This window comes from Lithobates pipiens, unplaced genomic scaffold (genome assembly GCF_037356315.1).
Source record: "Lithobates pipiens isolate NorthernLeopardFrog02 unplaced genomic scaffold, aLitPip1_a1.2 Scaffold_27, whole genome shotgun sequence".
Taxonomy (NCBI): domain Eukaryota; kingdom Metazoa; phylum Chordata; class Amphibia; order Anura; family Ranidae; genus Lithobates; species Lithobates pipiens.
This window is the reverse complement of record NW_027507788.1, coordinates 48,121,769-48,136,711: the sequence shown is the minus strand read 5'-3', so window position 1 is coordinate 48,136,711 and position 14,943 is coordinate 48,121,769. Positions and strand designations below refer to the sequence as shown.

At 45.9% G+C, this 14,943-nt stretch overlaps 1 protein-coding gene across 3 annotated transcripts in view; it reads left to right on the top strand.

Moving 5' to 3' along the window:
• The window catches only part of LOC143933862 (uncharacterized), a 164,861-nt gene that overhangs the window by 46,243 nt on the left and 103,675 nt on the right, over positions 1–14,943 (top strand). For all 3 annotated transcript variants that reach the window (XM_077456949.1, XM_077456947.1, XM_077456948.1), the window contains one exon: positions 5,446–5,580. In XM_077456949.1, the coding sequence (XP_077313075.1) occupies positions 5,446–5,580 (135 nt within the window). The remainder of the gene's footprint in view (positions 1–5,445; positions 5,581–14,943) is intronic.

Here is a 14,943-nt window from a genome sequence, read left to right as displayed (position 1 = left end):
CTCACTCCTCCACCTCCAGGCAACATTCTCCTGGCAGTCTCTTTTAAGAGCTTGGCTTTCTCCCGCTTTTATGCTGCCAGAGTCTCTCTCTCTCATTCTCCTCAGTCTCAACTGTTTTCCTCACACCTGTCACCTCACCACACTCTCTCTCTCCCTCTCTCTCTCTCTCTTCAGACTGCTCTCCTTATTATCCTCACATACTCTTTTTTTCTGGGCTTCAGGATATCCCTCCTCCTCTGTTGGGGCACACAGTCCCTGGTTCCTTGCTCTCACACACTCCTCCTCTCCTCACTGTTAAGTGTCACTGTGTCCCAGCAAAGGACTTTTTTGAACCTTGGTATCCCCCTCTCTTTTAAGCAATCTCCTCTCCTGTCAGCAGTACTGTCTTTACTAAAGCCTAGTACACACCAGCAGTTTTTTTTCGTTGAACCCTGCTGGGTTGAACAAAAAAACTGACAGCTCAGAAGGAGTCGCTGTACAAACAATCTGACATTAGTACAGCGATCTCCTATGCTATGCCACTGTGTTCTGACCCTGCCAGAACTCTCCATTGACTGAAAGCACTAATTGCGAGCTGATCGGCAGACTTTTTTCAGTCATGACCCGATTTGCCGGCTTCTGTTGGACCGACTCCAGTACACATAGGTCAAATTTCAGCTGGCTTTTATTAAACCAGCTAATACCATCCTAAAAATCCCATAATCCATCTGATTAGCAAGTATGGGAGGGTGGCTATGATCCTATATACAGTGGGACTATGTAGAATGAACATAGCCACCCTCTAACAAGGAAGTCAGATCAAAGCTGCGAAAAAAAGGAACTTTTTAAGCTAAGAAAACATACATGAATTTATTATTTTAAACCAGAGTTAAGTGTCACTTTAATGCTTTCATGATACTAAACTCTGGTTTTGTTAGGGCTGGGCTCAGCCCTTCCTTCTCTGAGTTGGCCACTCTCAGCTGTCAGCTAATTGCCAGCTCCTATCCCTCCACAGTTACTCAGCTGTTGCTGATATCCTGCTCCTTAGTCCTGCCTACTTAAGCCGTCCAGTCAAAAGGAGCTCTGCCTTCGCCTTTGTCAACATCACAGAGATGATCTCCCACATTTCTGTTAAAAGACCTGCTTGGCTGACATGCCTTCTGGCTCCAGATCCTGCTTGCTGTTTTACTACTCTCATCTTCGGCTCCCTGACATTCCGTTCTGGTTCCTGAAACCTGGCTATGTTTTGACTGCATTTGTTCTATTTACTTTTATTATTAAACAAGTGTGATTTAACTGTACTTCTGTCTTGGTCTGATTTCATGGTTTCTGACATTAGGCGAAGGCCATGAATTCAGAAGATACAGTCAATCCACTTGTTGGTAATTTTTTTTTCCTGATTGAATGAGAAAGATCACCACATGGATCAGTTTGCCATGGCATTAAAAATGCTCTGGAGTTGCACGGTTCACCTGGAATCTCCCACTGTGGCTGCTCCAGAACAACCTGAGTTGCAGGTTGTCCCTGGTGCTGTGCCAGTCTCTGTGCAGGCACCCGTCTCACGTATTACCTCTATGAGAGGTATGTCTGATTCCACTCCACTTCCCCAGCTATTTGGGGGGGGCGATCCAATTCAATGCAGAGGGTTTCTCTACCAGGTTGAGATATACTTTGAGATGCTGTCCCAGGCATTTCCTATGGACAGAAGCAAAGTAGGTTTTGTGATATCTTTACTTTCTGAGAGAGACTTGGCCTGGCCAAACCCTCTATGGCTCTTGATGGGAGACCTCTGCAGCCTGCCCATGTGATTAATGAGATGGTTCCATTGTCCATGGCCATAGGGGCTCTTCACTATGAGATAATCGAATTCCAAGTTATTTCCTCACCTATGCTTCCACTGGTTATTGGTTATCCTTAGTTACAGAGACACAACCCTTGTTTTGATTCACTCCGTGCTGAGGTTCTCTCCTGGTCACCACAATGCAGTAAGACATGCTTTCGGAAGGTAGCCAAGGTCCTATGCACCTCTTCACTCTCCTCCCTGCCTGAGGAGTACCGCGATTTTAGCGATGTCTTTGACAAAAGTCAAGCCGGTAGTTTGCCTCCGCACTGGCCGTATGATTGTGCAATTGACCTTCAACCTGATGCCATACCCCTTCATGGCCAGGTTTACCCTTTATTGGTCTTGGAGGATAAGGCCGTGGAGGAGTATGTTGCAGACGCACTTTCTCGAGGTTTCATCCACAAATCCTCATCCCCTGCTGGTACTGGTTTCTTCTTCGTGAAGAAGAAGAGTCGTGAACTGAGACTTTGTATTGATTATATGGGTCTCAATTTTTTCACGATTAAGAATGCCTATCCAATTCAACTGATTACAGAGTTATTTGACCGCCTCAAGGGAGTGACAGTTTTCACAAAGCTTGATTTGAGAGGGGCATACAATCTCATGAGGATCAATGAGGGTGATGAGTGGATATCAGAACAGGCCACTATGAGTACCTCGTAATGCGTTTTGGCTTTTGTAACGACCCGGCAGTCCTCTGAGATTTGTTGCAGTTTTGTGTGGTGGTTTATTTTGACGATATCCTCATATTTTCCAAGTCCCTGGAGAATCACCACACAGATGTCTGTTGTGCGCTTCAGAAACTAAGAGAGAACGATCTCTATTGTAAATTGGAGAAGTGCGAGTTCCATTGTGAACATATTAAATTCCTGGGTTATGTCATTTTCACTACTGGTTTTTCGATGGACCCAGAGAAACTTTCAGCAGTCCTACAGTGGCCCGACCCATGGGTTTACGTCCTCTGCAGTGTTTCCTGGGCTTTGCCAACTATTATCGGATGTTTATTCATAACTTCTCATCTCTGGTCAAGCCCCTGACTGATATGACCAGAAAGGACACTAACCCACAGAGTTGGTCTCCGGAGTCCATAAAGGCCTTTGAGAGTCTCTTTCATCATTCTCCCAAGGCTGCTGGCCACCCTGGGAGGAATGAATCTTTTGGGACATTTTCCAACAATTCTGGTGGCCTAGCCTATGCACTGATGTAACTGCCTTTGTAGCTGCCTGTTCCGTGTGTGCTCAGAGAAAGACTCCACAACACCTTCCAGTGGGCCTCCTACAACCCATACCCAGTGGAGAGAGGGCCTGGTCCCACTTGTCTATGGATTTCATTGTGGAGTTACCCAACTCCCAGGGCAACAGAGTTATTCTTATGGTGGTTGACCGGTTCTCAAAGATGTGTCATTGTATTCCACTTAAGGAGTTCGCCACTTCTAAGGAACTGGCTTTCATTTTTGCTTGGGAGATCTTTTGCTTACATGGGCTACCCAAGGTGATTGTCTCGGACAGGGGTAGTCAGTTTGTGTCCCGGTTCTGGTGAGCCTTTTGTGCACAGTTGGGAATTCAGCTTGCTTTCTCCTCTGCATATCACCCACAGTCTAATGGGGCCACAGAACGTGTCAATCAGTCCTTCGAGCAATTCCTACGTTGCTGTATTTCTGACCATCATAACAACTGGTCAGACCTATTACGGTGGGCAGAGCTTGCTCACAACAGTGCCTTGAATTCTGCTTCCCGATTGTCCCCATTAATGGGGAATTATGGTTTCCAACCTTCCATGTTGCCTGACTTGTTTGTTCCGCATAATATTTCTGCGTTAGAGGAGCATCTCTGTGGTCTTGGTTCCACTTGGGCACAAGTCCAGGAGGCTTTACGAAATGCTAATGATAGGTACAGACTCCATGCTGACCACAGACACCTGCCTGCGCCTTCCTATCAGGTTGGGGACAGGGTCTGGCTGTCATCTTGCAACCTCCGACTTCGTGTTCCCTCACTGAAGTTCGCACCTTGGTTTATTGGGATTTTTCATATTCTTTGCAGAATTAACCCAGTGGCTTATGTATTAGAACTTTCTTCTAATATGTGTATTTCGAATGTATTTCATGTCTCCCTATTAAAACCTTTGGGCTGCAACCACTTTACCACCTTGGCGCCAAGTCCTGTACAGGTTGAGAACCATGAGAAGTATGAAGTACAGTATGAAGTACAGTCCATTGTTGACTCCTGTAGGTTCCATGGGCGCATACAGTACCTGGTGCATTGGAAAGGGTACGGCCCGAAAGAACACTCTTGGGTCTCATCCTCAGACGTACATGCCCCTGTCCTCCTCCATGATTTCCATACTCATTTTCCCCTCAAGCCTGGTGGTCCTCCAAGGGGGAGGGGTCCTTCAGGAGGGGGTACTGTCAGGGCTGGACTCAGCCCTTCCTTCTCTGAGCTGGCTGCTCAGCTTTCGGCTAATTGCCAGCTCCTATCTCTCCACAGTTAATCAGCTGTTGCTGATATCCTGCTCATCAGTCCTGCCTACTTAAGCCATCCAGTCCAGAGGAGCTCTGCCTTCGCCTTAGTCAACATCACAGAGACATTCTCCTGTATTCCTGTTAAAAGACTTGCTTGGCTGACATCCCTTCAGGCTCCAGATCCTGCTTGTTGTTTTACTACTCCTACTAATCATCTCCTGCTCCCTGACATTTGGCTTATGTGACTATCTGTTCCGGTTCCTGACCTCTGGCTATGTTTTGACTTAGTTTGTTCTATTTACTTTTATTATTAAACAAGTGTGATTTAACTATATTTCTATCTCGGTCTGATTTCATGGTTTCTGACTGGTTTAAAAAGAAAAAAATGCTATTCAAATATACATTTTTAACTAAAAAAGTGCTTTCTATTATTCACAACTACTTCCAAATCTTTTTTTGCTGCTGTGACATTCAACTTCCTGTTAGGGTGTGGCTACTTTTGCTGAGGCCAAAGGGTGAGAATGAAATGGAAGTACTTTTGTACAAATATAAATGAATATAAAAGAATAACTACAGCAGCTTTAGTAATGGAACTGCATTGGAAAGCAGATTTACTAACGATATTAGTATTTTAATTAGGACAGAAACTGCAGAAGCAATGATCTGCAATGACACATGGCATAGCCATTTCCTTAGGAGTAATGATAATTAAAATATATTTTTGCTAACTTTTTCTTCAGACTTGGGCGGAATAGGAAATAGTAAGAATCCTTGACTTTTTTTTGCTGCCTCTGGCCCTCTTTAGGAAATTTTCCTTTAGTTCCAGTTGTCATCAGGACAGAAAGCTAGTTAAAATCAGCAACACAATGGCACAAAAATAGTAAGATGAGAGACGGGTAGAATGTTCATTACATTTTATTGCTCCTTTGGTTCCCATTGGAAATTCCTCCTCACCAAAGACATTGTCCCCAGAAGAGAAATGTTTATGTTTATCCCAAGTTCAGTGTGGGCTTCAACAAACTTCTTCTCTTTGTGGCTGAGTGAACTTAGAGACAAGGAAATATGTTAAAGCTTTTCACGTGTCCCTGTTATCCTGATACACTGCTATTATAAAACACAATGAAAAGAAAAGGAAAAAATAAATAAAATGTTTTTGTTCTCACAGCTTAACTCGTGTGCGACAACAATATGGCCTTCTGCCACGAGAGGGTTGGGATGACCTGATTGCAATGGTCTCCTATGAAAAAGCTATTTCAGCAAAGCAGAGAAATAAAAACCCAGCCAGACCATTCCTGCCAAGGTAAAAATTCATTATTGCTTTATGTTTTGAAAACCTTTACATGATATTCAATTCAAAATGTAAATAATGCAAAGGTTTTAGTAACCTTTAACTGTATTTTAATTAATTTTAGGATTTTTTTTTGGAGGAGGGATCTAAAAATGTATTTATTATTCGTTACATGATCTATGTTTTCTAAATGCAATCTATCAATCTATATGTAAAATCTACAATCTGGTGTATATCAATTGTACACCAATGTATAATATGAGTATAAGTTTGGGACGAACATTGGCTGTTCGCCCGTTCAATGAACACCCAAATTATCGAAGAGTTTGACTGTTTGTTCGGCCCCCCGAACGACCACATACACTACATCACTGCACAGTGCATTGGAAGCCCTGATCAGCTGAAGCAATGACAGCTTTGCCCAATCAGGGCACAGAGCACTGTCAGAGCCATGATTTGGAGAAAGTAATGGTGACTCTATCCAATCATGGCTCGTTGCTCTTAGTCTCGCATAACACTATAAAAAAATATTCTCCCTATAGCTACAATTTGTAGTGTGATATTGGCATGGAGAGAGATAGAACAGGGCTCTGTTCAGTGCTAATAGCGAGTTAATGTGCTGTAATGTGCTATTGTGCTTCTATTGTCAGTGTAGAATATCAGTTTAGTGTGAATCTAGTGATAGTTGAGTGCGAGTGTAATGTGACCATTTATTTTTTACTTTAATGTACGTTTTTGTGTGTGTAGTGTGACCATTCATTATTACCTTTGTGTCAGTTTAATTTGTCAGGGCAGGTTTCCTGCAGTATACAGTATATCAGTGCATTACTGCACATTTAAAGAGGAAGTAAACCCTGATGGGTTTACTTCCTCTTTGATTCCCTGCAAAGGTAAAGCATAATGGACTACTATGCATCGCATAGTAGTCCATTATGTGTCCCTTACCTGACACAGGAGCCAGAGAAGTCACCGCTGTCCCCTGTAGTCCGGAGCATCCATCTTCTCGGTGGGTCTCGGTGGGTCTCGGTGGGTCTCGCTGCTCCGCCGCTGTCATTCGATGAAGCCGCGATGATGTCACTCCCACGCATGTGCACGGGAGCTGCCATTTGCGGCATATCGCCGTTGACAGTGGAGCGCTCAGTGCGCCTGCGAGCCGCTGTCTACGACGCATGCGCCATAGACAGCGGTGCCTGTGTTTTGGTAAATATCTCCTAAACCATGTAGGTTTAGGAGATATTTCTTGGACCTTAATCTAGGCTTACCTGTAGGTCAAAGTGGTTTGTAAGGGTTTACAACCACTTTAACGCAGTATATATCTGTGCTTTTCTACATGTTATACGCGATATATATCAGTGCGTTACTGTATGTTTAATGCAGTATATATCAGTGCATTTATGCACGTTTAATGCAGTATATATCCATTCGTTACTGCACGTTTAAAGTGGTGTTGCCACCAAAAAATTAAAAGCTGCTTAAAATTCGTAAAAAAAAAGTAAAAAAAAAAATTGGCAAAAAAAAAATTTTTTACTCACCTCTAAATACCTGTTGCTAAGGGGTCCCTCGTGGTCTGCCTTCTTCATTGCCCGGGCTGGTGACATCACTTCCCCTCATGCCGCACATTCACCTGGGACCTGTCACGTGCCCCAGGTGACTGTACGGCGTATCACGGCGTCCTGCGCCGCTCGCACATGCGCAGTGGGTGCCCGGCTGTGAAGCCACAGGTGCCCACAGTACGCATGACGGTGCCGCGAGCAGAGTGGGGAACGGGGGGGGGGGCTTCGTTCCCCCGCATCGCTGGACCCTGGGGCAGGTAAGTGTCCGATTATTAAAAGCCAGCAGCTGCAGTATTTGTAGCTGCTGACTTTTAATTTTTTTTTTTAGGGGGTACCCCACTTTAACGCAGTATATATCAATGAGTTACTGTATGTTTAACGCAGTATATATCTGTGCATTAATGCACATTTAATGCAGTATATTTGAGCTCAGTATTGCACATTTAATGCAGTATATATCAGTGCATTATATTTGAGTGTGTTACTGCATGTTTAACGCAATATATTTGTGTATGTTACTGCTCGTTTAACGCAGTATATTACAGTATATTACAGTGTATTACTACAACGTTTAACGCAGTATATATCAGTGTGTTACTGTACGTTTAATGTTGTATATATTAGTGCATTAGTACACATTTAACATTTTAGTATATTTAAGTGCGTTACTGTAAATTTAACACAGTAAATATCAGTGCATTACTGTACGTTTAATGGAGTATATTTGAGTGTGTTACTGCACGGTATACACGGTATATTTCAGTTTGTTGTTATATACTGCATTAAACGTACAGTAGCGCACTCAAATATACTACATTAAATGTGAAGCACCGCACTGATATATACTGCGTTAAACATACAGTAACACACTCAAATATACTGTGTTAAACATGTAGAAGTGCACTAATATATACTGCGTTAAACATGCAGTAACACACTAAGTGTGTTACTACACGTTTAACACGGTATATTTTAGTGCGTTACTGTAAACTTAATGCAGTATATTTCATTATATTTCAGTGCGTCACTGCAGTTTTACTGCAGTATATTGTAGTGTGTCAGTGCAGTGTGTCTGTGTAGTGAGTGCTCAAGTTAAAGGGCATCCATGTACACATTTCCACATCTTTATTACATTTTGTTAATAAGTACCCTCCCCTCCCTTCATGTCTGGGAGGCCAACAAGGAGAGGCAGACATTCCTATGGCACTGTGAGGGGGCCAGCAGCATATCTGTCCACAAGCAAAGGTGGATGTTGTTCGTCCTCAGGCATGACATCATTTATTCTGTTTAGTGATGTTGCCCATACCATCCAGCCATAGCATGCAGAGGAGGTGGTGGACTGGCTTACTAAACCATTATCATCCTCCCTCACCCAAGCAGAGACTAGTGCGCAGTCCACTGCAGCTGCCAGAGTGGCTTATTCTGCCTCCTTGTCCACAGATACTCCTGCCATAGCCCCAGCATCAGGCATGGAGGAGTCAGTTGAGTTATTTGAACACAGCATCAGCCACTTGGTCCTTGACAATGCACAGCCATTACTTGAATCAGATGTTGGTTCTGAGGTTGAGGAAGGTAGGAACTTGAGCTTACAGAGAGGGGAGAGCACTGGTAAACAACAAATTGGCAGTCATGTTCCCCCAGCCACAGAGTATTGCGAAGTTGTCTCCAGAGATAATGAGGATGGAGGGGGTGATGATGATGATGAGGTCACTAAGGCGACTTGAGTGCTAAATAGAGCAGAGGAGGAAAGTGAGGGTGAGGCACAACCCCAAAGATGCAGCCATCATGGAAGATTAGAGAGCAGCCACCCAGTTCCACCAGATTGTGAAGCTGTTATCTCCTGACCCACTTATCACAGCTCAGCTGTTTGAGCCATGTTTAGCACATGTGCAGCCGATCGCACTTTTGAAATTTGCAAGCAGATCAAGCATGGCAAAAACACCAGCCATTTGGGTACCACATGCTTGACAAGGCATTAAACCACCCACCACTCAGTCCATTGGCAAGACCACCTGAAAGTCACACAAAATGGATGAAATTCTGCCCCTCCTCACTTCTCACCTTTATGGTCTAACCCCGCTATACCTCATGATCTCTCAGCAGCCTCCACTGACAGGGATAATGGTATAGCACAGGGTGTCCCAGATCCTTGCAGCACGTCTGTCAGTAGCACACCACCAGCTGTAGACTACGACATACAAATTTCTCAAAATAAAAATACATTTGCTGCCACCCACATGCCCAGTGTCTAAATTCAAACTTGTCAAAGCTACTGGCTTTACATGGTGGATTCTGCCCCCTTACATGAATTTGCAGAATGTGCTGTACCACAATGGCAAGTTCCCAATCACTATTTATTTTCATGTAAGGCTATTCAAGCTCGCTACATTCATGTGGAAGGCAATAAGCCACAAGGTGAACGCTACCGCTGACACATGGTCCAGCAAGCATAGTCAGGGACAATATATTTTGTTCACAGCACAGTTGGTAACTTTGCTTGCAACTCGGAACAATGCAGGGCAAGGCTTAGTGCTGAAGCTTGTTGTGCCACCACATCTCCAAACAGCTAGTGGTGATGATGTGGGATTTGTCAGCTCCACCCCCTCCTCCTCGATGCCCTTCTCTGCTGCATTGCCCTATGAACTACATGCACCCCTAAGCGTTCAAGGGGCTTGTCAGGTCACCTTGAGGCGAGGTGACAGGTGCACACCGTAGGGATCCGGAGTGCACCGCAAGGTTGTGGACCCTACGGCTGACTGCTGCAGACGGGGGACAGATCCCACTGGGGTTAGAGCGTAAGATTCCCTGGGGCGCGGAGTCTAAGAGCCAGCAGGTGTTCACCAGAGCCTCGAGTGGTGAGGATGGACTTGGCTGCAACTGGCTCAAGGTCGTGACCCCCAGGGTCCCCCAGCTCACACCCACAGTAGGCAACAGGAGGATAGGGATGGTGAGGGACAAAGCCAAGGTCGGGCCACAAGCAGACAAGAATAGTCGGGTACACGCCAAAAGGTCAGGATCACAGGCAAACAGGGCTAGTCAGACACGCCAAAGTCGGTAACGGAAAACAGTAGCAGAGCACACAGCAGGAACCAGGAAGCTAACACACAAAGAATACACAATGGTTGATCAGCCCTGAGGCCTGCAGTGCACAGGTTAATATAGGGCTCCCTGATAGGCCTGGGGTGGAGCCATGCTTAGAGGAAAGGTTATAAAAACCACCAGGTGGAAGTGGCTGGCTTCTAGTCTGAAGACATGAGGGAAGGTAAGCAAACACAGGAAGATCACTGCATAACCATGACAGGGCTATTCAATGAGTCAGACTGAAAGGTGCCATGCAGGACTTCAACTAGTCTGTCTAGGGCACAAAAGCCACACAGAAGCAGAGATTCTGGTAGCTCTGCAGGGGCAGGCCCAGAGGTGATTGTGTGATAATAGCACAAACCTCATGTCTGCCCTTAGACAGGGAAAGTTGACACATGTGCCATGCCTGACACATGTCCTTAATTTGGCAGTGCGGCTATTTTAAATAGGTAACAACAATTGGAAATGGTACTATTTGTACTAAAATAAAAAAAAATATGCAAAATAAGTGTGCAAAATGTGACAATGAATTAAAGTGATTGTTCACTAATGCCAGAAGTCTGTCAAGCAAAATAGATGAGTTGGAAGCTCTGGTGCACAAGGACAACCATGATTAAATTGGTATTGCTGAATCTTGGCTTAATTTTCTCATGACTGGGCTTTTAATATTCCTGGCTATGCTCTCTTTTGGAAAAACAGGGTAAAACAGAGGGGTGGTGGTGTCTATCTCTATGTAAGAAGTGATCTCAAAGCGAGTTTGAAAGAGGACCTATTTGATGGAGAATGTGATGAGTCTGAAGCATTATGGATGTAATTGTACATGAGTGTGCGTACCGCAAAGTTCATCATTGGAGTTTATTATAGACCTCCCAGTGTTAATGAAGAGGTGTTGACACAGCTCCTGGCACAGATAGAAACGGCTGCAGGGGGTGGGACAGTCATAATAATGGTGGATTTTAAATACCTGTAAATTGACTGGCGTAATGACACTGCTGGAACAGTTAAAGGGCAAAAATGTATAAATCTATGACAAGATAATTTTAGTTTATTGAGGCCCCCAACTAGGAATGATGCTCTGCTGGACCTGATGATCTCAAACCATGCAGAGTATATTACCAATATTCATATAAAAGAATATCTGGGTAGCAGTGACCATAACAATATTTCATTTAATGTTAGCTGTAAGCAACAAACACATAAGGAAATATGAAAACACTGAACTTTAACCGCATGCCAACCAGCCGCCCCAGTTGTACTGCGGCAGCATAGCTCGGCTGCGCAAATTGCAGTCATGCTTCGGCGGTAGTATAAACAGCCACTAGGGGGCGCTTACACCCCCCCCGCTCGCTCCTCTAGCCCATGCGAGTGCCCAGCCACCCGATCGCCGTTGGGCTCCCGCGATCGCTTGGGGCACATGGAGAACCACACAGTTTCCCGTTCTCTGAGCAGTTAACTGACAGATCGTATGTTCATACAGAGTATGAACAGCGATCTGTTAGTTTCCCTGCACAGTCTCACCACCCTTCAGTTAGAACACTCCCTAGGATACATATTAACCCCTTCAATGCCCCCTAGTGTTAACCCGTTCACTGCCAGTGACATTTTTACAGTAATCAATGCAATTTTAATCGCACAGATCGCTGTATTAATGCCAATGGTCCCAAAAATGTGTCAAAATTGCCTGATGTGTCCTCCATAATGTCACAGTCATGATAAAAATCACTGATCGACTTCCGGTTTCGGCGCCGCATGGAGTAGCTGTCCTCCTCACAGCTCCCGCAAACCGCCCGCCACATCGGCCTAAAAAAATCTGCGTTTTTCCGCCCCGATCGCTACAGCAGCCTCCCCCACGACCCCGGCCACGAGATGGACCGGTTTGTTGAAAAAACCGGGCCACGATCGTACGCGGCCGCCGCTGCGCGGCCGGCCCCGCCGCAAATCGAGGCCCCGGCTTCGGCCTACGTGGATCCGGCATGTGCGGCCCAGCCTGAGGAGATGGCACCAGCGATGGAGGTAGGAGAAAGGCTCAATCTTCAACCCACTATCAGAGACACACTACCACCACAGCTCCAGGCCCCCCCTCCTCCATCCAGCCCTGACACTTCTACCTTTCTACAGCAACCTCTCATGCCTTCACTGACACAGGACCACCACACGGAACTCCTGGCACAGGCCGTGGCTGCTCTCCTCTCCCCTATGATAGCTGCATCAGTGGAGAAGGCTGTCAGCTCAGGCATGCAGAAGGTCCAAGCCCAGCTGGGGGAACATGCTTCCAGGCTGAATGAAGCAGAGCATCGCATATCCACCATTGAAGAGGAACTTTACCAGACGCAATCTCTGGAACATGCTCAGGACAGAACGAACAAATTCATACTGGAAACACTCGACGACCTCGAGAACAGGTCCAGGAGGAGCAACCTGCGTTTTGTAGGTTTGCCTGAATCGCTTCATCAATCTGCCTTAATGGAACTTTGCGCTCGTCTCATTCCTGAAGCTCTGGGTCTGGGAGGCCCATGCACCGTGGAACGCGCACACCGCGTGGGTGCCTTCAACTCGGAACGCAAATCACCACGCCCGATCATAGCCAAGTATCTTAATTACTCGGACAAAGCCGCCATACTGCAACAATACCGGCAATCCAGATCCCTGCAGATAGACGGAGTCCGCATTCTGATTTTTGCCGACTATTCGGTGGACGTCTCCAAAAGACGCAAAGCCTTTCAGCATATTTGTGCAGAACTTCACCAGCGGCAAATCAAGTTCACACTGGCATTCCCGGCTACCCTCCGGATCAAAACGCCCTCTGGTGAACAACTGTCCTTTCAAGACCCGGATGAGGCATCTTCCTACTTGAAATCGTCACGCTCAAGCTCCCACCACAGCCCCACGCCCAAGGCCCCACCAATCAACTGAGCCCTGGATCAGAGAAGCCCGCGAAAAGACTCTCCCAAACGTTTCAGGGCTTCGGGTCCAACTCAACACGGCCTGACCGCGCGCTGAGGGGCGAAGCCTGGCCCCGATGTTTCCACACACAAGTGTATCCTTCTTTAAGGCACTGTTTGGCCTTCCTCCATACCTGGGTTAGGTGCTCTGACTTTGGACTCTCCCTCCTGGACAGTCCACACCTCTCAGGTAATATCCGTTACTACTTGATCGGATGTGCGACTCTGTTTGCCTACATACCGATTTGACTTTTTTCTTTCTTTTTTTGCCTGTTGCACTATTTCGTTATGTTTTATTTTATTTATACTCTTTATCATCCTTCAATGGTTCATAGCTATACAGGTATATTGCTTAACGTAGTATGCTATGTTTAATGACTTGTGTTGACGGTATCTTTTTGTGTATTCAGCTATGCCCTCTTCCCCCTGGGTTTCTTTGTGCAGACCTGCTTCCACACACTGTTATCTCGCATGCCCAGCTGCTATCTTATACCCCATCTCCGAGGGGCTGGAGCCCCTGACATGATACTGGGCTGGTTATGGGAACTGGTCTCCACAGTGATCCCCATGCAGAAAAAAGCGAAGTTGGTTAGCTATAATGTTCACTTCTGCTTACCCTATCTTTGGTTACTGCTTCAGTTCTACCCCACCCCCTCTACTCCTCCCCCTCTACTCCCTAAGTTTACTAACAGTACACACTTCCCCCCTCCTAGGGCCAAACACATATGCTCCAGTGTAGACGACCACTACCCTCTGCGCTCAACTTCCTGTTTCCCAATGATTTTACTATTTGCTCACCATACCCCTGTCCTAATCCCATTATGCTGCGAATAATTTCGTGGAATGTGAAGGGCCTTCGTTCTCCCTCTAAGCGGATGAAGGTTCTTCGACATCTCTGAAGAAACTCTGGGTGGGAGCGGTGGCTGGCTCAGAAGCTTTAGGCCGTAAAGCGGGAGTCCTTATCCTTGTACACAAGCATCTCCCATGTACTATATTGTCAACGGACACGGATACTCAGGGCAGATTGCTCTCTATCCGTGTCCGCATAGGGACGAAAGAAATAGTGATATCCAACATTTACGCCCCTAATAGTCCCACGAAACAGTTCTTCAACACACTGACCACTTGGCTCCTGGGCTACCCATCACTACCCCAAGTCGTTGGGGGAGACTTTAACACCGTGTTCCACCCACTTGATGACAAATCACCGAAACGACGACTCGACTCTTCACTGACTCCTACCAATGTCACCTTGCTAGCAGACACAATGGAATCCCTTCGTCTCCATGACATATGGCGCTTACACCACCCGACTGATAGGGAGTTCTCCTTTTACTCACATCCACACAATGTATTCACCAGGATTGACTACATATTTAGCTCACATGACCTACTCCCATTAATCCCGGACGCAGAGATACATGATATTGCTATCTCCGATCATGCCCCTATTTCTGTGTCTCTAGAGACTCCTGATATCCATCCAAATCCCAAACTCTGTCGTTTCCCCGCTTTCCTCCAACACAACGCGGATTTCCACACCTATATCACAAAAGAATGGCAACTGTACACACAAACGAACGCGGATCATACGGATAATCCTAATCTGCTATGGGACGCAGGGAAAGCTTTCCTTCGGGGACGCATTATCTCATACGCCTCCTCCTTCAAAAAGAACGCACACCTTAATTACAACACAGCCAGTTCCAGACTTCACCAGGCTCAACGATCACTCTATACCCATGACACACCTGAGAACCGGATAGCTTGGCGAATAGCCAAGCAGTCATTTGACACTT